The 22,851-nt window shown below is 35.4% G+C and overlaps 1 protein-coding gene across 4 annotated transcripts in view; it reads left to right on the forward strand.

Annotated features, from left to right (window-relative positions):
- Nucleotides 1-22,851, forward strand: part of Frs2 (fibroblast growth factor receptor substrate 2) — a 116,731-nt gene that overhangs the window by 83,965 nt on the left and 9,915 nt on the right. Inside the window, exon 3 of one of the 4 annotated variants that reach the window (XM_076854853.1) lies at nt 19,248-19,342. The exons of 2 other annotated variants lie outside the window; for them this stretch is intronic. Coding sequence is in view for 1 of the 2 variants with exons in the window: in XM_076854852.1 (XP_076710967.1) it covers nt 7,043 (1 nt within the window). In the remaining variant the exon portion in view is untranslated. Of the gene's footprint in view, nt 1-6,991; nt 7,044-19,247; nt 19,343-22,851 lie in introns of those variants that run through there. One more of the 4 variants, XM_076854852.1, reaches the window with a different exon arrangement.

A 22,851-nucleotide genomic window follows, 5' to 3' on the forward strand; every position in this document is an offset into this window, starting at 1 on the left:
TTACTCTGTTTTTTTTTTTTTTTGGGGGGGGGGGGAGTGGTACTGGGAATTGAACCCAAAGGTACTTTGCCACTGAGTTACAAATCTAGCCCTTTTTATTTTGAGTCAGGATCTTACTAAGCTGCTTAGGGAAGCTGAGGCTGGTTTTCAATTTGCAATCCTCCTGCCTCAGCCTCCTGACTTGCTGGATTATCTTCCTCCCTCCCTCCCTCCCTCCCTCCCACCAAGGAGCCACATCCTTAGTCTTTTTATTTTGAGACAGTGACTTGCTAAATAGCTGAAGGTGGAGGGTAGGCTGGCTCGGGTATGGCTCAGTGATAGAGTGCTTGCCTAGAGCACATGTGAGGCACTGGGTTCGATCTTCAGCACCACATAAAAATGAAATAAAGATATTATGTCCACCTACAATTAAAAAATAAATATTAAGATATATCTAGAGGGGGGAGAGAGAGAGAGAGAGAGAGAGAGGAGGGTCCCACTAAGTGGCTAAGGCTGGCTTCATACTTGTGATCTTCCAGTTTTAGCCTCCCAAATTGCTGGGATTATAGGTGTGTATCACTATATATGGTGCCACCACCAGTGCACCCAGCTCGTTTTTATTTTGAGATAGGGTCTGCTAAGTTGTCCAGGCTGGCATTGAACTTGTGATCCTTCTGTCTGAGCCTCCTCAGGAGCTGAGACTGTAGGTGTGTGCACCCTGTCTTTTCCGGTCCTTTGCCTATATTGCTATTGAAGTTTTAATTGCCCTTCCTTTGTAAGTAATCTCTCTTTTATTTATTTCAAAGCTTTTTTTACCCTTTCATGTTCTGCAGTTTTATATTGTATTAAGGTGTTCTTTTTTTTTTTCAATTCATTATTGTCATTGTAAAATGTTGTTTTTTTCCTCATTTCATCATTGTTCTTGTTAGTATTATTATTTTGTAATCTTACTTGGGTTTCTTTAAAATTCCTGCAGCTGAGGATAATGATAATGTCTGAATAACTGTAGAAAGATCTTGAATAATTTCTCTTATTTTTTCTATTTCTCTTTCTATAACTCAGTAGATTGAGTTTAATTTATTTAGGCTTGATTAATTCATTACTTTTTATGTGTTTATCCTGAATCACATGAAGTATGTTATTATTTATTTACTTATGAATGCATACATTCTTGGAATTGATTCCTGTGTCTCATACATGTTAAGTACATGTTCTTCCATCCCTGAGCCTGTGTGTGTGTTAATTTCCTGCTTTAACCAACTGACTTCTGGTCTATTTTAAATTGGAGTAAGATGGAGTCTACTGAACTTTCTTAATATCTGTCCTAGTGGAAACAGTAGTGCTTCCTATAGTAGGGAGCCCTTTCATGGGTGGTAACAAGGTAGGGGGGGAGTTAATTATACACAGATATTCTGAATAAGATTAAAAATAACATATGTGCCATTCATCTCTCCTTAAATGCAGATGATTAGTTATAAGTGGTGGTAGGTTAGGGAGCAGTATCATAGGTCATCTTTGTCTTATATAGAGATTGTTAAAAGACTGTTGGTAAGCTGTCATAACAAATGGGTGATGGCACACCAAGTATGACTACATTTAATATGAAATATAAGGAAAGCTTGGTTAGGATCCTTGACTTTCTCCCCCCCTCCCCCTTTGGAAGCAGTGTTTTAGGAAGCACCTTTGTCATTTAAGAGAGGTCTTTCCTCTGTAAGCATAGCAGCTTGAATCTGGGGAGCTGTGTCCTACTTGAGTATTTGAACATAGCTTATAGTTCTGCTTTTCTCTTGAGAGAAACCCCTGAAAATGCTTCTTTTCTTTGAATCTATTAATAACAATGGAATTTTTCTCCCTTTTAGTCTGCTAATGTGAACAATTAACTTTGGTTTTGCTAATATTAAGCCAACCTTTGATTTCTGGTATGCTCACATTCTGTTCTCTAATAGTTTAAAATTTTTTTCATGAATTACCACAAAGGAGATCAGTGTGTAACTTTATTGAAAGTTATACTAATTCTTCCAAGGAAGGAAGGATTCTCCTCCTGAATACTTTTATGTAAACTTTTTTCTTTCACATATTTGACAGAATTCATCTATAAAACCACCTGGACTAGACTTTCTTTTCTTTTCCTTTTTTTTAAAAAAAATTTTGGGGATACTTGGGATAGAACCCAGGGGCATTTACCACCAAACTACATCTACATACTCCTTAAATTTTTATTTATAACCAGGGGTGCTTCACCTCTGAGCTACATCCTGGCCCTTTTTATTTTGAAACAGGGCCTTGCTAAATTGTCCCAGCTGGCCCTGAACTTGGCGATTCTCCCACCTCAACTTCTCAAATTGCTGCGATGATAGATGTGCATCACCATGCCTGGCTGTTTTTTTTTTTTTTTTTTTAATAATTTTGAGACAAGAGTCTCAGTAAGTTGCCAAGGCTGCTCTGGAGTTTGTCATCCTCCTGCCTTATCCTCCCAAGTTGCTGGAATTAAGAGATGAGTTCCATTATGCTCCATTTTAAGTATTTTGTAAATGTGTAAAAAGAGTACAAAGACGAAAAAGCTGGTGACCTACTTTTTGACTTTCAGAAACCATGTTTCTTTTTTATTCCTGACATTATACATTTGTTACTGTTTTCTTTTTCCAAAAAAGGATATGTTTTAATTGTATATTAAAACTTGGTCCCTTTTATATCTTTTTGGTATGTTTTCAGAATACATGTATTAAAAAGTGATAATGAATACCCCATCTACAATTGTATTCATTTAAAAATTCCATGTAATTAATCTGGTCTTTATGAATTTATTTCTATATTTTATTATTCATTTTCCTAGAAAAGTTAAATAAATTCAGCTAAAAGCAGAGGCTTTTCCTAGAAGCAATGATATCCTTGTTAGAAGCAATTATATCCCTGTAACAAAAGCATACCTACCCCCTAGATCGTGGTTTCTAAAGTCTTTCTTCATTAAAAGGAATCAGGATTCCTTGGGAAAATGGCTGATTCTAGAACTGGGAAAAGAAATTTATAAGATCCATTCAGAGCATACTATTGTGCCAAACAAAAACAAAAACCCTTCCAACATTAATGGGAAAATGTTGAAGAAACATAGGAGCTAAATGAAAGAGCTCCCAGTGCCCATAATTGAAATAATTTGAGCAAGAAAATAAGTAAAATGTAAAATATTATTGAATATTACCCAGAATATTAAAAAAGTATTTATGGGTTCATACTAGCATAAGTAAATGATTAAGTAAATAAATGAAGAAGAGACCAATTTCCTATGCAGAAGAACTCCAAATAATTTGTCAGTGCTTAGTCTTCATTAAGGTGAAACATACCTCTCACTCCTTAAAGTATGAATTTAATATCTTCATTTAAGACAAATACATCCTTCCTTCCACAGAGTACAGTGTGGAAAAGGAGAGTGGGCAAGAGTAATTTCATAGAGAGAAAAGTAACAAATACTATTTTAGATGACCAGAGTTATCAGCCATGAGAAGTCATGTTTATAGCATATTTCAAGATGTATAATATGATGGAAATGGAAATTTATCCCAAGTCTGTAATCCTATTCTATTTGGGAGAAAAACATTTCAATAGAGGAATATTCTACAAAATACTTGGCTTGGGCTGGGTGTGATGCTCATGCCTGTAATCCCAGCAGCTGGGAAGACTGGGAAGCAAGTTCAAAGCCAGCCTCGGTAAGTTAGCAAGGCCCTAAGTAACTCAGTGAGACCCTGCATCTAAGTAAAATACAAAAAAGGGCTGGGGGTGTGGCTCAGTGGTTAAGTGCTCATGAATTCACTCTCCAGTACAAACAACAATAACAAAAACTTGGTATATCTCAGAATAGTTAGCAGGGTCATTAAGAACAGGGAAAATATGATGGGCCTTGTGTTGCACATCTGTAATCCCAGCAACTCAGTAGACTGAGACAGGAGGATTGCAAACTGAAGATCAACCTTGGCAATTTAGCAAGAACTTGTCTTTAAAAAAAAAAAAAAAAAAGGACTTGGGATATAGTTCAGTGATAGTGTCCCTGGGTTTAATCTCTAGTAGTATCAAACAAAAACATAAGGAAAATTTGATCAAGAATAAGGTAAGTCTTCCTGCTTTCATCACTTATCTTAGTATTAGAAGTTTAAACCAGAGCAGAAAGACAAGAAAAAGAAATAAAAGCCTTTCAAATGGTAAAGGGAGATGTAAAATTGTTCTGTTTGCATATGATATATACCTTATATATAGTGAATTCTAAAGATTAAAAAAAAAAACTTGGAAGTAGTACAGTTAGGTAAGGAGCAGGGTACAAAGTTAACGTATACTAACAATGCCCATTCTGAAAAGGGAATGATTTACAATAGCATCAAAAAAGAATAAAATATTTAGGAAGTAACAACCAAAGTGGTAAAAGACATACAATGAAAACTATAGACTATTACTGAAAGAAATTAATGACATAAATAAATGGAAACATACCTCACATTTATGGATTGAAAGAATTGATACTGTTAATATGATAGTCCTGCCCAAAGCAATCTCCAGACTCAGTAAAATTCATATAAAAATCCTGATGACAGCTAGGCACGGTGACATATGCCTGTAATCCCAGTGACTCTGGAGGCTGAGGCAGCAGGATGGCAAGTTCAAAGCCAGCCTCAGCAATTTATTGAGACCTTGTCTTCAAAAAGAAAAAATAGAAAGGGCTGGGTATGTGGCTCAGTGCTTAAGTGTCACTGGGTTCAATCCTCAGTACCAAAATAAATAAATAGAATTTTAAATTTTTGATTACATCTTTTCACAGAAATAGAAAGTCCATCCTGAAATTCATATGAAATCTTAGGGGAATTCAGATAGCCAAAGTTAGAAAAAGAACATACTTCCTTATTACTGGTACTACAAAGTAACAGTAATCAAAACAGTGTGAGATACTAGCATATTAACAGACATAGACCAATGGAATAGAGTAGAAAGCCCAGAAATAAACTGTCACATGGTAAAAAGAAAAAAAAAGACTTTTGACAAAAGTGCAAAGACCAAAGGAATATGTAGCCTTTAAAAGGAAGGAAATTATGTAACATGTTAACAAGTGGATGAATCTTGAGGATATTATGCTAAGTGAAATAAACCAATCACAATCTAGGCATGGTGGCATATACCTGTAATCCCTGCTACTCATGAGGCCGAGGGAGGAAGAACACAAGTTTGATGCCAGCCTGGGTAACTTAGTAAGACCCTGTCTCAAAATAAAAATTTATTTATTTATTTAGTTTTTTTTTTTTTTTTTTTAAGAGAGAGAGAGGGAGAGAGAGAGAATTTTTAAAATATTTATTCTTTAGTTTTCAGCGGACACAACATCTTCGTTTGTATGTGGTGCTGAGGATCGAACCCGGGCCGCACGCATGCCAGGTGAGCATGCTACTGCTTGAGACACATCCCCAGCCCAAAATAAAAATTTTAAAAGAGCCAAAGGTGTAGGTCAGTAGTAGAGTGCTTGCCTGATATTGCCCCAGGACCATCAAAAAAAAAAAAAAAAAAAAAAAAAAAAAGCCACAAAAAGACTACTGTAAGATGATTCCACTTATATGAAAAAGATGCAGTGTCAGAAGGTAGGATGGTGTGGTTGCCAGGGGCTGTGGGTAGGAAAGAATGGAGAATTATTGTTTATAATTAGACCATTATTTAATAAGTTTTGAGTTTCAGTTGTATAATTTGGGAAAAAGTTCTAGAAGCAGATAGTGGTGATGGCTATAGAACACTGTGAATTTATTTAATAACAATGGTTAAGATGGTAATTTTTATGTTAGATATATTTTAATACTACCATAACAAAAAGGAAATAATCAAAATGTAAATTGTATCCAGTGGGATGCAGTTGAATTCTGACCCTGTGATTATACATATTTTGCATCAGTTTATAAATTCATTTCAGAATTCCCTATTTTTTTTTTCTTTAGTACTGGGGATTGAACTGAAGGGTTCTTAACACAATAAGCTGCATTCCCAGCCCCCCATTAAATATTTATTTTTTTAGTTATAGGTGGACACAATATTTTATTTTTATGTGGTGCTGAGGATTGAACCCAGTGTCCCATGCTTGCCAGTTGAACGCTCTACATCTGATCCACAACCTCAGCCCCTCCCCAGCCCTTTTTATTTTGTATTTTGAGACAAGGTCTTGCTAAGTTGTTTAGGGCCTAGCTAAATTGCTGAGGCTGGTTTTGAACTTGAGATTTTCCCACCTGAGCCCCGCAAGCTGCTGGAATTTTCAGATGTGCACCACCATACCCAGCCAGAATTCCCTATTCTTCATGTAATGTGTGTTTTTTGGAATTTTCCTCTGAACCAGTTCTATCATTAAAATTAATTAAATATCTTTGGCATATGTTCATTTTACTATCTTTATGAGAATCATGATTTTTACCATTTAAAATGTGTCCAAATAGAGCACAGTGTGCATGGCTATAATCCCAGCTACATGGAAGGTTGAGGCTGGAGGATCACAAGCTCAAGGTCAGCCTGGACAATATATGAGATCCTGTCACAAAACAAAACATAAAAAGAGCTGGAGGTGTATTTTAACTCCTCTGGATTCAATCCCAAGTACTGGGGGGAAGAAAAATGAAGAAGAAAAAAGTGTTCATTAACACTATTTTCTCTTTCTTGTGTGCCATGTAGGCAAGCATATGCTCTATCCCCAACCTGAGCTACCCTAATCCCACTCAGGTCTCCTAGGGCAGGGTAGGGAAAATGTTAGAGAATGGATTTGGAGGGAAAACCGAAAGTATCCACATTGTAAATCACTTTTAAACTGCACTTTAAAACAAACATATTTATGTGCCCGAACTTTAAAAAAAAAGGGGGGGGGGGTGGAAATAATATAGAAACTTAAGTAGAAAAATTAGGAAAACTAAGTTGAGTAGGTTTTTTTTTTTTAAAAATATTTATTTTTTAGTTTTCGGCAGACACAACATCTTTGTTTGTATGTGGTGCTGAGGATCGAACGCAGGCCGCACACATGCCAGGCGAGCACGCTACCGCTTGAGCCACATCCCCAGCCCCATTGAGTAGGTTTTAGTGCCATTAAAAACCACTCTAAAATTTGGTGGAAACTTAAAAAGGTTTATATCATATTAAATATTTTACTTTGGACTAATGAGGTTAAAAATGCCTTATCTTTCTTATGTGCTTTATTTAGAATTAATTGACTAATTTTTAAAACTTCATAGAGCTGTTAATTTATATTTATAAATTTTAAGAAGCATTTTATTGTATCTTTCCCTTTATTTCTTTTAATGCTAAGTATTTCAGATTTAGTTTAGTCCTTGAAATCACTTCATTTGGAAGGAAGCTCAAGTCATCTCATCTTCTTCCCTAGTAGTGGAATCTACTATTGAGACTCTGTTAGTGATTGGGAATTCAATTTTTAAAAAGAGAATAAAATCCTTGTTAGTTGGAAATTTGTTTTACTTCTTTTTTTTTTTAAAATTTATTTTTAAAGATAGGAGAGAGAGAGAGAGAGTGAGAGAGAGAGAGAGAGAATTTTGTAATATTTATTTTTCAGTTTTCGGTGGACACAACATCTTTATTTTATTTGTATGTGTTGCTGAGGATCGAACCCAGCGCCCTGGGCATGCCAGGCAAGCGCGTTACCACTTGAGCCACATCCCCAGCCCTTCTATGTACTTCTTAATAGTCTGTTTCAGGAGCAAGTCAGGACCATGATTCCATAAGACAAATTTGAAGACAGCTCGCTCTCTCTCTTCTACTCTTCCAAACTCATACTAAATATTATTTTCTCCAAACTAAGCCTGGTTTCTGCAATCTTACCTTAACTGATTTTGCCCTATTCTTCCTTTGCTCTTTCTTTCCTAGTCTTCAGATACCACACTCTTGGGAGGTTTTCCTCTTGCTGCTTCTTTCTTGCTTTTTTTCTTCTCCTCTTCACTTCTCCACCTTCTTTTTTTGGGGGGAGGGTATTGGTGGTGCTGCTTCTGGGTTGTTCTTATTGTCATCGGAACCGGGAAAGGACATGTATTAGACAAGAGCTCTGCCATTAAACTAGCTACATCTCCTCCCCCTCCTGCTTCTTGAACATTGAGTGTCCACCTTAAGTGTTTTTGAGTTTCAGTAAGTCTTACTTTCCTTCTCACTCTCACATCTTTTCTTATATCTTGAATCTGTAAGCTGAATGGTTCCCAGATATCTCTCTCACCTTCAATCTAGTATTCAGTTTGTCCATTAAGCATCCATTTATGTATCTCACAGGTATCACAGTGCATTTAAAACAGAATGTATGTGCTTTTTTTTTTTTTTTTTTTTTTTTTTTTTTTTTGTGAGTGTGTGTGGTGCTGGGGATTGAACCCAGGGCCTTGTGCATGTGAGGCAAGCACTCTACCAACTGAGCTATATTCCCAGCCCATGTATGTGCTTCTCTAAACCTTGTCTTTTTCTTGTGTTCCTTTGCTCAGTGAATATATGCTTATCTAAACCGAGTGTGTTTTCCTTGACATCTACTTTTCTTCCCTGTTTAATCAGTCATCAGATGTTATTGATGATAGCACCCAAGCATTAACTCTAATTCATTTTCATTTCTCCATTTTCATTGTCCACTCCTCTAATTTGACCCTCATGCTTATTACTACAACACCTTTCAAACCTGTAACAAACATTCATATGAAGCGGGTGGTAGGAAGTGTTTTTTAACTTGCCTATAAGGAAATGTAGAGTCAGATAGAGTAAGTAAGAACTTAGATCTCTAGTCCCAAAGCCTATATTTTTACTGTATTGTGCTGCCTGCCGGATTGGTGTTATTAGATTGATAATGCCTCCTACTGGAGAAATTTGAATATTTAAACAAATCATTTTATTTAGATTCCAGTATAGTATTTAAAGTACATTTAGGTAATAGACATGTTATATATACCATTGGTCAGTTACGTTAAAATGAAAATCTTGCCTGAGTGGTATTGTACCTTCTATTTAGAAAGTTGAATAGTTTGGGGACTTCAAAATTGTAATTTGCATGTGGAAAATGTAAAAATCTTAAGGCTTTAGCATGAGTATTTTATATACATAATTGTATGAGACTTCAGTACTTTGTAGCTAACTCTTGAATTAAGCTCAAAGATTTTATAAAACAGGACTTAAAGGAGTAATGTAGTAGTCTTCATACCCAAGAATCACTTTTTAAGTAATCTCTATTTTCTTAAATATGACTAAAATGGAAAGTAAACACAAAGGCTTCTGATGCTTAAAATGACTCTTATAAAAAACTCATGAAGTAAAAACCAAGCACTTTAACATGTAAGACCCCTTTTGGCTCTGAGTGTAGCCCTTCATTTTTGCACCTTTTATGTATAATAAGCTGGGGTATCTGATTAGAGTCCATAGGATTCAAAATAAAAAAGAAGGCACATACATGGTTATTGGTAGCAGTTCTAATACCTTCCTATACTGTGAGCTGAGAATGAGGGTGACTCATAAGCAAAGAATTAAAAAGTATTTTTAAAAAACTATTTTTAAAAAACAACATAAAACCCAGAACTGACTCTTTAGAACTATTTCAGGAGGAGCAAACAGATTAATCCTTATCAGTCACCCTATCTCCCCCATTATGGCTTGGAAGAGATTCTTTGTCACAGTGTAATCTGTCTGATCCCTTGTAATGAATTGCTAAGACCTTTTGCCCTGAAAGTGTCAGGAAAAAAAGTTTGCTGATAAATATGTGTCACAGGGCTGGGGATGTGGCTCAAGCGGTAGCGTGCTTGCCTGGCATGCGTGCGGCCGGGTTCGATCCTCAGCACCACATACAAACAAAGATGTTGTGTCCGCCAATAACTAAAAAATAAATATTAAAAAATTCTCTAAAATAAATAAATAAATAAAATAAATTTTAAAAAAATATGTGTCACAATCTGTAATAGAATTTGATTTTGTAATTCCAGTGATCTGTAATACTATGGTAATTTTTCCCATGTTGCTAAAGGACACCAGGTTGCCATTTTTAGACCAGAGGGTTGATGAATGGACATAAGAGGTAGAAATGTGGGGCTGGGATTGTGGCTCTGCCGCTCGCACAGGCAGGACCCGGGTTCGATCCTCAGCACCACATAAAAATAAAAGCATTGTGTTGTGCCCATCTACACCTAAAAAATAAATATTAAAAAAAAAAAAGAGGACGAAATGTGTTAGGAAAAGAAATAGGGAGAGAAAAACTTAGGGAACACATTGTGATTCTAAAGAGTGTTTCTAAAGTTCTCAGTAGGCAATTGTGCATCAGGCTTTCAGCTGGATTATTTTTGTTTGAAACAACAACAAAAAACAGTGTGTGTAACTTTATATTGGTGGGCTTTTTCCGGATATTCCTGGAAGAGTCAGCATAATTTTGCTGGCTCTGAGCACCCCGAGCCTGAGAGTAGATGTTGCATTTCTGCATATTGGCAAGTTTCCAGCATTTTACTAATTACATTGTGCCTAAATTCTTCTGGCAATTTCTCTTGGCTGCTATGTTCTTCATACTTTGTCTTAACCTGTTTTGTGCAGTCTGCCTTTAGGCTCTGCTTAGACATTTGTAGATTTTCTTTCTAAAGAAACCTTTAATAGATACTGATGTATATTATTTAGTTAATAATTTGATCATGAAAGTAATTCACCCTATAGAAAATATAAACAGAAAAAAATGCTTTTTATTCTACTACCAAGTGAACCAATTTAACATTTTAGTATGTGTTAAGTCTATTTTCCTCCATTTAGGTATGGGGGTGGTGCTGGGGAGAGAAAAATAAATGTGTGATTTCTTTAATGCAAAGTCCCCAAAGTTTGCTACTGAATATGAAGAGTAATTTTTAAAGTAAACATTTTTAATTTTTTTTTAGTTGTTGATAGGCCTTTATTTTATTTGTTTATTTGTATGCAGTGCTGAGAATCTAACCCAGCGCCTTACACATGCCAGGCAGGTGTGCTATTGCTGAGCCATAGCCATAGCCCTTAAAGTAAACATTTTTTGGAACAAATTTAGAATCACAGAAAGGTTGCAAATACCATACATGTATCCCATATATTCTTCACTCAGCTTCCTCTAATGTTAACCTCTTACGTAACCATGGAACATTTATTAAAACTAATAATTAATACTAGTACAGTACTGTTAACTAAACTACAGACAATAGTATTTGAATTTTACCAGTTTTCCAACTAATGTCCCTTTCTAGTCTCAGGATCCAACTTAGGATACCATATTGCATTTAGTGTTTTGTTTTAATAACAAGTCTTTTTTTTTTCCTGCTTGTTTCCATATCATGAACATTTTTCTTGTCATTAAGTAGTCTTTGAACAATGAATATGATCCCCCAAGTTTGGAAAAACAGATTTATAGTAAATTTTACTTTATGTACTTTTGGAAAATATTTTTTAATTTACTTTAATGTTATCTTTCATTAATGTTTATTTAGTTCTAGGGTAAGTATATTACATAAAAAGTGAAGATACCTAGTTATTTTCTTATATCTTTTAGTATTCTGTTGATGGGATTGGGCGCAGTAACATACACCTGGAATCCCAGAGGTTTGGGAATCCCAGAGGAGGATCATAAGTTCAAAGCCAGTCTCAGCAATTTAGTGAGGCCCTAAGCAACTTAGCAAGAACTAGTCTCAAAATAAAAAGGGATGGGGATATAGCTCAGTGTTTAAGTGCCCCTGGGTTCAATCCCCGGGCATCCCCCTTACCAAATATATATATATATTTTATATTGAATGATTTGTACATTTAATATAAAGTTTGAAATTAGAGTAACATTTATAGTTTTACTATTTTAAAGAATAAAGCCATAGGTAAAATGTTTTTTGTTTGTATTTTTAAGAAATATTAAGAGTACCATGCTAAGGAAAATATTGTAAAATTCATACATGGGGTTTTATCTCTTATTATCATTTAGTTCAATAAAACTTCATTAGCTAAAAATGTGAGTGTGTTAATGTAATAAGCTAAATTGATTTTATTTCTTCTATGAGTATAGTAAGAAGAATATGACATTTATTTGAGAAACAGCAGTTTTGTTTGTATTTCACAATAATTTTTAGTAAATGTTGATTGGATTAAAGATTTTGTGTAATGTCTCACTTTTCCTAAGTTAAATTTTTATTATGTTATTGTTTAGTCTTGCTAGGAAGTTAGTGACTATTAGTAAGTTTATAAACTAGATGCTCATTATGAAGATTAGTCACTTGTTAATTTGACACCTTTGTAAGAATTAATATATAGAAATCATTACAGAGTCAAAGAATATAAACATGAGGTGTTCGAATACAATAGTTACAGAAAATTTAAAGCATTGTCTCTGTAACATCAAATATATTCATTCATATTTTCAGAGTTAGTAATAAATACTTTCTGGAGAATGCCTCTATTTTTTTTGTGTGTGTGTGTGTGTTTTGCTGGGGATTGAACCCAGGGCTTTGTGTATGTGAGGCAAGCACGCTACCAACTGAGCTATATCCCCATCTCCCTCTATTTTCTTACTACTACTTTATAATCACATCTGGTTTTTCTGTTGTAATTTGTGACAGCTACATTATCTGTCTTACACTTTGATGTTGGAGGACAGTTTGATTGTGCTATACAAACTTTTGTATTGCAACCACTCAACTAAGAGTTTTGTTGAATGTTTCAAAGGTTGATGATATTTTTTTCTTGGAATTGAAAGTACGGGGATTGTTGCTTCTGGTATCAAATACATTATTGAATTAGCTAAGGCAGAGTGATTTATTTACTGGGTTTGCATATATCTTAGGGCAGAGATTATGAGTACTCAGATTTAATTATAAATTTTATCATAGTGTTTCTGGGCAAAGTAGTGTTTCCCTCAAAGTTATAGACGACTCCAGGATTGAATTGTGACCACATTATAAAAGAGAGAAATTATATTTTGTATTATGTTCCATCTTAGCTTTTTCTTACTTTATTTTTGGCAAGCCATTGTGATAGTATTTTCTCAATATTTGTTAAAATATACACACGAAATTGTCTTGTATATATATGCAAACATGTATCCCCCTCACACACACATGCACACGTACATATATACTTACAGAGGAATCTCTATTTTCTTGTATTTCTAGCCTAAAAACCAAAATGAATGATTGAAAGTGAAAGATTTATTGTAAAATAGGATTAAGATGGATTACTTTTCTAAGTTTGGAGGGGAGGGGAAATCTGAGGCTCCAAGCTCCTGGTTATTATTTGTGATGATATTGCAAGTCTAGGTGCTTGCAGGGCTGGGGGCGGTGGTGGGGGGTATGTGTGTGGGTGGTGGTATGTTTATAGATGGATGCTCTGTCTTGAAGATTAGACTTTGAGCACCACAGATAGAAAAGCAACACAATTAATTTTATTCTTAAATAATTATAAGTTAAATTGTCAATATATATAATCTCAAAAAATATTTGGTAGGACATTAGTGATATCTTTTAAGATTGTAAGGGAAAAATGTGAACTGCCCGCAGTAGTGCAGACCTGACTCTTCATGAGATGTTTACATGCCTACCTTTCTATCTATTTTGTAGTACTTTCCCATACATTCCAGCTTTAAGGAACTGCAATTATCTACCTGCTCTTGGAGGAGGCCCTTAAAAATTAAAAAATAAAAAAGGCTTGTGTGCTTTTGTACACATTTTGGACACAACTTAAGGTGATCCTTAAGTTGTGTCCTGAAAGATGGGTGAAAGTTAGCTAAGGAAGGGGCACAACTTAAGGATCACCTTTCCCACGAAGTTTTCCTTGATACTTCTCTTTCCTTGTACTCTTGAGTTAAATATTCTCACAGAACCAGTACACGAGTCACCAATTCTGCCAGATATTCATTTTCTTGTCTGTCTCTCTCACTAGATAGTAAGCCCCCTGGAATTAGGGAATGTGTCTTTTATCTGTTCCTGACAGAAAGTAAGTATTCAGAAAATACTGTTAGAAGCCAGACAAGGTGGCACATGCCCATAGTTCCAGCTTATTGGGAAGCTGAGGTGAGAGGAGTTAATACCAGCCTGAGCAACACAGTAAGACCCTGCTAAAAAAGGAGGGTGGGGTGGTATGGGGGAATACTTGTTGAATGTTGCAGTGTGGATGCAGAAGTGAATGAATTAATTTTTTTATTCCTTCCTTAGCATTGATAATTGTTTACAAATCACTTTATCTACAAAGTAACTTTTTGTTATCTTCATTAAAGCAACTTTATCTGAAATAAATACTTTTATTCCTTCCTTAGCATTGATAATTGTTTACAAATCACTTTTATCTACAAAGTAACTTTTTGTTATCTTCATTTAAGCAACTTTATCTGAAATAAAGAAATACTACTTTAATGTTTTAGATTTATCCACCCAAAAACGAATTGATGGTAGTTTATTTGTAAATTTGTGTTTGATCTTTCTTGATCATCCTGGTTTTATTTGTCCCTTACAGAGAAAACAAATGAGAGGAATCTGGTTTAACTTCAGTACAAGAAATTTAGATTAGACCTAAAGAGTGTCCAAAAAATAAACGACCAAATATTGAAATTATTTATAAGTAATATAATTAATTTTTCCACAAGTTAAAAAAAGTTAGGTAGGTATATGGAGGGTTATTATGAATTGCAAAGTGGTTCACCAACATTGCCTTTAAAATACAAAATGTAAATGAAGGGAGATCTATTTAGGAATATGCAGACGCAACTAATTATATTAACAGATAGATGCTTAAAATTACCCTTTAATTTGTGTGTATGCATATTCTTTAGAATTTCAGCTAACACGGAAACTTTTGTATGTGTACTGGGTTTTCACATAAGGATCTCTTCTCCTTGGCTTTTTTTGTTTAACTCTTCTTCAGAATAATATCAATAAATCCTTATCGATGTTAAGAATAAATAGAAAACTAGCCGGGTGCGGTGGTGCACGCCTATAATTGCAGCAGCTTGGGAAGCTAAGACAAGAGAGGATTTTGAGTTCAGAGCCAGCCTCTGCAAAAGTGAGGCACTAAGCAACTCAGTAAGACCCTGTCTCTAAATAAAATATAAAACAGGGCTGGGGATGTGGCTCAGCCACTCAGCAAGTGCCCCTGAGTTCAATCCCCAGTACCTCCCCCAAAATTGGGGGGTGGGGAGATGAAACTAATGTATACAAATGAAAACGACCTACCCAATAGTTTAAAAAAAACAGCGAGACAAAAAAAAACAAAGAGTTTTTGAGTGCTATTCTTATGAATTTTAAATCCATGGCAGTTAGCTCTTCCAAAATCTAGAGTTACATTTCTGTCCTTCTAACTATAGATATTCTGTCCTGGCTCTATTTGAACAGAGCTACTATAGTATAAGCCAAATTTACCCTCAGTGCTAGTGAAACTGAAAGAGCAAATATGCCTTTCTAAGCACCAAATATATAATCACAGTTGTGAATAGAGTTCAGTGTTCTTGGCTTGTCATTCTGCAGAAATCTTTTAGAGTAATTTAGGACAGCTTTACTAAATTTATTAATGTAACACTTGTTATAAGGAAGGTGCTTAATTCCTAGGTTTTTGGTGCTTACAGTACTAAAGGTTGCTTTGTGAGTCAAGAGACAGGATTTTACCTTGAGTGGTGATGCAATAATGCTGTCTTTCTAAATGTCTTTTTTCCCCTAAATATCTTTATATCCAAAATTTATTTGGCTTTCATAGTAATGCTATGAACTAGGTGTTCTAACCTTAAAAATGAAGAAATTTAGGCACAGAAAAGTTAACTGACTGCCAAGGGCCTATAGCATTGTTTTATGATATTATTATTATTTCAATAGCTAATATGTACTGAATACTTAAAATATGCTAGGCACTATTTTAAGTTTTTTACATATAGTTAATTTTACATATATAATGCTAGGGTTTTGGAGTGTGATCAGGAATTAAGCCTGGCTCTTCCTCTTATCAGTTACTGACCTTGGGAAAACTACTTAACTTTTTAAAGCCTTAATTTCCTCATTTAGAGCACACTAATAATATTATAGTATCTATTTCAAGAGGGGGTTCTTTGGATTAAATGAGCTATATGAATGACCATATGCCCAGCATACATTAAAGAGCTTTAAAATCAGTTTGCTATAGAAAAATAATAGTGGTTGTAGACGGTAGTTCTTGACTTCTTAATAATTTTCTTGGCAAAAATCATGTATTCTTTTTGAGTACACATTATAGTTGATGTTGTTATATATACCTATTTTTACAGAAAAACATCCTTGTTACAACAATAAGATTTTTTAGCTCCAATTCTTCAAAAAACTAGGATGAAGCCATCCAGCTATCCCACTGCTTGGTATTTTCCCCAAAGATCTAAAACCAGCATACCATAGCAGCACAGCCACATCAATGTTTATTTATAGCAGCACAATTCACAATAGCTAAATATGGACTCAACCCAGATGCCTGTCAAAAGATGAATGGATTAAGAAATTGTGGTATATAATGCAATATTTATACCTACTCAACCATAAAAACGAATGCTATGAATGCATTTGCCAGTAAATGGATAGAAATGGAGAATATCATGCTAAGGGAATTAACCAAATTCAGAAACTCAAAAGTTGAATGTTTTCTCTCATAAGCAGAAGCTAAACTAAAGAAAATGGGGAGGGAAGATAAGAAAACATAAAGAACCAGTTGAATACAAATTAATAAATAAGTGAAAGGCAGTCTAGTAAGAGTAGAGGAAAACAAATGGGAGAGGGTAGGGAGGATGGGAAGGAAAAGGGGAAAGGAAAAAGAAGGGAATCATGAACTGAAATCGATTTCCATGCATGTATGAGTTTGTCAGGATGAACCCAACATATGTGTAATTATAAAGCTCTAATAATAAACAAACAAACAAAAAAAAGATTTAAGCTCTAGCTGGGCTCGGTGGCTCTTGACTATTATCCCAGCAACTCAGGAGGCCGAGGCAGAAGGATTACAGTTTTAAAGCCAGCCTCAGCAATTTAGGAAGGCCCTAAGCAGTGTATCAAGACCTGTCTCAAAAAGGGCTGGGGATGTGGCTCAGTGGTTAAGTGCCTCTGGTTTTAGTCCCCAGTATAAAATCAAACAAACAAAAAGATTTTAGCTCCAAATAGTGCCTATAACCATCTCTCCCCTTTCACCTTTTGGGAACCAAAGATGAGCAAGAGTATCTGAGGCATCTATAATCAAAGCCCAAGTCAGGACACCCATTGCTCCATTGACTTATGTTTATACCAGGAGTGCTTGGCTATATCAGTTTGGAACTCAGAATGTGTGTTCTTGAAGAAAGAATCCTTAAGGCACAGGAAGTCCTTTAAATCCTGATTCAACTGATATGCTAGATATTTACCCTGAAAAACAGTTTAACCAAGCAAACACTCCACAATACTTTGGCAGTGCTAATAGTCAAAATAATTAAACAATGAACTAAATAAATGTTGATCTTCAAAAAGAGGTCAGAATAAAAATTTTATGGATTCAATGGGGACATTTTAATATTTTTAAGAACTTTATAGGTTAGTATACTGATTTTTTAATATGTTTAATTTCATTTCAAAACCTTCTACTTTTCCTTGAGTTTGAGTTATAGTTGACTAACAGCTTTGCAAGAGGGAACTGGACAAAAGGTGTATATTTACATAAGAGAAATTATATTGTAGGCTTATAAGCATGATATATATTTAAACTTTTGGAGAATAGAAGGGGATACTATAGAAGAGGTACTAGGTTGCTGTCCACCTGAAAGTGAGGTGTAATAGCAGTTCACAGAGGGTGTAAGCAAGCACCAGGCATGCTGATTTTATATATAGGGTATTTGAAGTCTAGAGCTGAAAGTTGGTTATGTTGGTGCATGATTTTGGAAATATTCATTTCGGATATTGATCATATTTGTTAGCTCTATTTAGTAGGTAGGTTGAAGCAAGACTCTTCCTGTAACTCCTAATTCAGTGTCTGTGTTTGAATGAGTTTGGTTAGTTTTTCTTTGTTATAGAGAGTGAATAAGTTGACTGAAAATTTTCCAAAGCTATGTTGAATTGTCTTATAACTTTATTTTTATTTATTTATTTTTTAAAAATAGGTTTATTGCTTTGTTAGCAAAGGAGAAGAGCAAGGGACCCCTGTCCCAGAGGCTGTGATTCTGCCCATTAGGGAAAACAAAGGGAGATATATATTTTTTAGTGTAGATGGACACAATACCTTTATTTTATTTATTTTCATGTGGTGCTGGAGATCAAACCCAGTGCCTCACGCATGCTAGGCAAGTGCTCTACCGCTGAGCCACAACCCAGGTCCTTGTCTTATAACTTTAAACTAATCTGTTGATGTAATATCACTATGCTGTGCCTCTCTGATATGCTTTTTTTTTTTTTTTTTAAGAGAGAGAGAGAGAGAAAAAGAGAGAGAATTTTTAATGTTTATTTTTTAGTTTTCGGCGGACACAACATCTTTGTTTGTATGTGGTGCTGAGGATCGAACCCGGGCCACACGCATGCCAGGCGAGCGCGCTACCGCTTGAGCCACATCCCCAGTTCTGACATGCTTTTTATTATTGTTTTCTGAATGACTTCTCTGGTTCTAGGGGGTCATGTGGAATAGGAAGATACAGAGCATGGATTCGAAAAACAGTCATTCCTTTGCAGGACAAATGATGGCACATGAGGTTTAGAAAAAGTGAACAAAGTTGGAGCATTAGTCTGCCCCTTGGCTAAAATATAGGGATTTAGAACTGGAGTGGGATCTTGAAGGTGGTTTAATCTAACCCTTATTTATGGCTTAGGATGTAAGTATGCAGAAGTGAGTTATCCAGTGTCATTAGCTATAATGGAGAAGCCAGACACATCACAGAATTTGGACTGTTGCATTTTTACGTTTTTTTAAAAGAATGCTTATATGTACAAATCATTAATTTTAAAAATTTATCTTATTAAAGAATTTTTGATCAGTTTTTGGACTTTTGAGTTTGTTTAAATAGGTTAACTGAGCTAATAATTCTATCAGAAATCTCATAAGGAGCTGGGCATAGTGGTGCATGCCTGTAATCCCAGTTGACTTGGGAAGCTGGGGAAAGTTAAGTCCAGCCTTAACAAATAAGTGAGGGCTTAAGCAAACTTAGTGAGACTCTGTCTCAAAATAAAAAATAAAAAGGGTTGGGGATGTGGCTTAGTAGTAAAGTTCCTCTGTGTTCAATCTCCAGTAACCCCCCCCCCCACAAATCTCATAAGGAAAATTAATATTTTAAAAGAAATAAGAAATTCTCAACTTTTTTCTACTATTTCTAGGTTAAGTCAGCAAACAAATAAAACATGGTATTTTGAAGTATGATTAAACTCCTGATGCAGCAGCAGAGGCTAAGAATATTAATGGCCAGATCTAGGTGAGTTAAAATTACCTTAGGAAAAAAGGGCCCAAGCCCACAACTTAATAATTTTTCTTTTTAAATTGGAGAATTTAATGTATTTGTTGTTGTTGTTGTTGTTAGATATACGTGACAATAGAGTATATTTTGACATATTATATATACATGGAGTGTAACTTCCCATTCTTGTGGTTGTACACGATGTGGAGTTAACACTGGTTGTGTATTCATTTTTGAACATAGGAAAGTGATGTCCGATTCATTCTACTGTCTTTTCTATATCCATTCCCTCTCCCCAATGTTTTCTTGAAAGCAGGCACTTTGCCTCCTATTTGCTGACTCTTCCATCTCCAAAGAATAAGGAAAAATGGTTTTAATTAAACCAAGAAAATATATATGAACTTGAAATATTCAGTAGGCTCATTGAAATATCGATCTTCCCAAACAGGAGCTATCTTTGTTCTTGAATATACCCTAGTTCCTTTTTTGAGGGTGCATAACAAAAGCATTTGCATTTTTGCTGAGTTACTGGCTTGGAAGAGTGATGCTGATGAGACCACATAGTTTCTCATTAAGTGTTTATACTATCAGTGCATATTATTAAGTCTCAAATAACTCAGATGTGGTCTCCAAATATTAATCTGGTGGTCATAAATGCAGAATAGTTAGTATTTAGCCTTTCCCATTGCCTAGGATTTTATGGTTCAAGAGGAATCTGGCAGGGGGGCACTGTGGTTGTAGCTTAGTGGCAGAGCATTTGTTTAGTATGTGTGAGGCACTGGTCTGATCCTCAGCACCATATAAAAATAAATAAATAAAATAAAGGCATTGTGTCCATCTACCCCCCTCCTCAAAAATAGAGGAGTTGGGGGAAGTGAATAAATTTGACATTAAAAAATCTCTTTTGAGAGCTGAGGATGTGACTCAGTAGTAAAGCACCCCTGGATTCAGTCCCCAAGAGCAAAATAAATAATGAGTGGATAAAGTAAGTTAGCAAGTAAGTTTTTGAAAAAGGGTGTGAGGGTTCCTCCTTCTAGAAGTTGGAAGATGGACAACTGTCTATATTCTAACAGTTTCAGTCCCTCACTCATACCAAGCCTGTTAGATTTTGGTTTTTTTTGTACTGAGATTTGAAAACGTAGGGTGCTTTACCACTAAACTATATCCTCAGTTCTTCTTATTTTGAGACGGGGTCTTGCTAAGTTGCTGAGCCTGTGTTCTTTTTCTTTTTCCATTTTCTTTAGTTAGCCCTCATCTTTCAGCTTTTTTTCCTAACGGTCAGATGATCTATCACTTCAAACTCATGTATTGCCAACATCTTTTAATTTCTTTGTTCTCTTATCTCTGACCCTGGACTGCAGAGCATAGCCAGCAAACTGCATAATCTTGATCTCTATCCTTCACTGAGCTCTCATCACAGCCTACTTAATCTAGCTACCTTTTGGGGGGGTAGTACTTTGATGACTGATCTTACCAGTCTCCAAAAGTCCCTTATTCTGTAAGCCTTTAGTTCTGTTTTACAATAGAAATTTAGGATGATAATGTTATCTGCTTCAGGTTGTCCTTATTTCTTCCCTGGGCCCTCAGAACTCTGCTCATATTCTAATAGAAGGTTGATTATGGTGCATAATCTATTTACGTCTCTTTCTTTAGACATTTAGACTTATTGCTCTTCAAAAGTACAAGCAGTGACTTAATCATCATTGCACCATGATACTTTTTTTTTTTTTTTTTTTGGTACCAGGGATTGAATTCAGGGGCACTCAACCACTGAGCCACATCCCCAGCCCTATTTTGTATTTTATTTAGAGACAGGGTCTCACTGAGTTGCTTACTGCCTTGCTGTTGTTGAGGCTGGCTTCAAACTTGCGATCCTCCTCCCTCAGCCTCCCAAGATGCTGGGATTATAGGCGTGCACCACTGTGCCTGGCTGCATCATGATACTTAGTTGTCATATTAGTTAAGAGTAAAATATCAACCATCATGGATCTTAACTAACTTTACTGGATAGTTTACCTTTAATCTTCTTAGTACTTAAATCTGCCACGCATTCTTCACTTTTGTTCAGTAAAAAAAGCCCTGTTCAGCTCACAAAGGGACTGAAGCACCTACTGTGTGCTAGGCATTGTGTTGGCACTAGCAATGCAAGAACAAATGAGGTCTGCCTCTGCAAACTGTGGTGGGAGAACAACAGATAAACAGCCTGTCACAATTCTACTAAGAATTGTGTGATAGGTGCTTTGGTATGGGAAGCCCAGGTTGGTTGGAACCATAAAGAGTTCCTAGAGGCACTGGCTTCTGAAACTTGAGAAAGAGAAGCAGCAGAAGGAGAGTGGTTATAGAATCATGTGAGAGAATAAAGATTCTCTGGGTAAACTGTAGCTTGTTCAGTCTGATTAGACTAAGGGTAGGGCTTGAACAGAGGGCAGGAAGAGTTAAAACTGAACCTTTTAACCAGATTTTGAAGGACCTTATGCTATACTGAAGATTTAAAATTTTATTCTGAAAGTGGTGGAGAAGCACTGAAGAATTTTAAACAAGTTTCAATCAGATTTATGTTTATATTTTGTAGTTCCCGTGTTCCCCTCCCTCTCCCTTTTTAACTGTTGTCATATTCATTCTGGTTCTTTCCCAAAATTAGAAATGTTAATTTTGAATTTTTCCTGTTTGTTCATTTGGAATGCTCTTGAACACTTAGCATTGCTTATAACTTTTCATTGCTAATCTTCTGTGGAAAAGAACAATTATATAGACATACCTATCCATTCTGCCAATATTCTCTGTGTGACATTACTGCTTAAATTTTGAGTTGATCTTCTCTCTTACTAATGTACTATTCCAAATTGATGTTGTATCTTATTAATAAACTTTTGTCTTGAGGGTGTATAAGAGAGCCTACAGTGACTAATAAGAACCAAAGGCAGCTGGGCATTGTGGGACATGCTGAATGCCAACAACTCAGGAGGCTAAGGCAGGTGAATCACAAGTTCCAAGATCAGCCTGAGCAATTTAGTGAGATCCTGTCTCACAATTTAAAAAGGACTGGGGATGTAGCTCAATGGTAAAGTTTTCCTAGGTTTAATCTCCAATTACTGCCACCCCCACCCCGATCCTGCCAAGCTAGAAGTCTAGCAAGGTTTGGCAATTGTTTTTTTTTTAAAAAAGGACATGAAATCCCTGTTGTGATAATAAAGGATTAATTATGTGATTAACTCTTAAATAACAGTACATTAATTGTTTAAATAGTATTATATATCAGATTATAAATTGCTTTATTTTTAAGTAATTTTAAAATATGTGACAGACTTTTGTAAATTAAACTGGAAATTTGAGGTTTCTGTCACATCTGCTTTACAAAAATTTGTTCTTATTTTCACTAAGCAAAGTTGACCAACTTGCCGTGGCACACACCTATAATCCTAGTGGCTTAGGAGGCTGAGATAGGAGGATTGCGAATTAAGAGCCAGCCTCAGCAAAAAGCAAGATGCTAAGCAACTCAGTGAAACCCTATCTCTAAATATAATAAA

The sequence above is a fragment of the Callospermophilus lateralis genome, chromosome 4 (assembly GCF_048772815.1).
Source record: "Callospermophilus lateralis isolate mCalLat2 chromosome 4, mCalLat2.hap1, whole genome shotgun sequence".
Taxonomy (NCBI): domain Eukaryota; kingdom Metazoa; phylum Chordata; class Mammalia; order Rodentia; family Sciuridae; genus Callospermophilus; species Callospermophilus lateralis.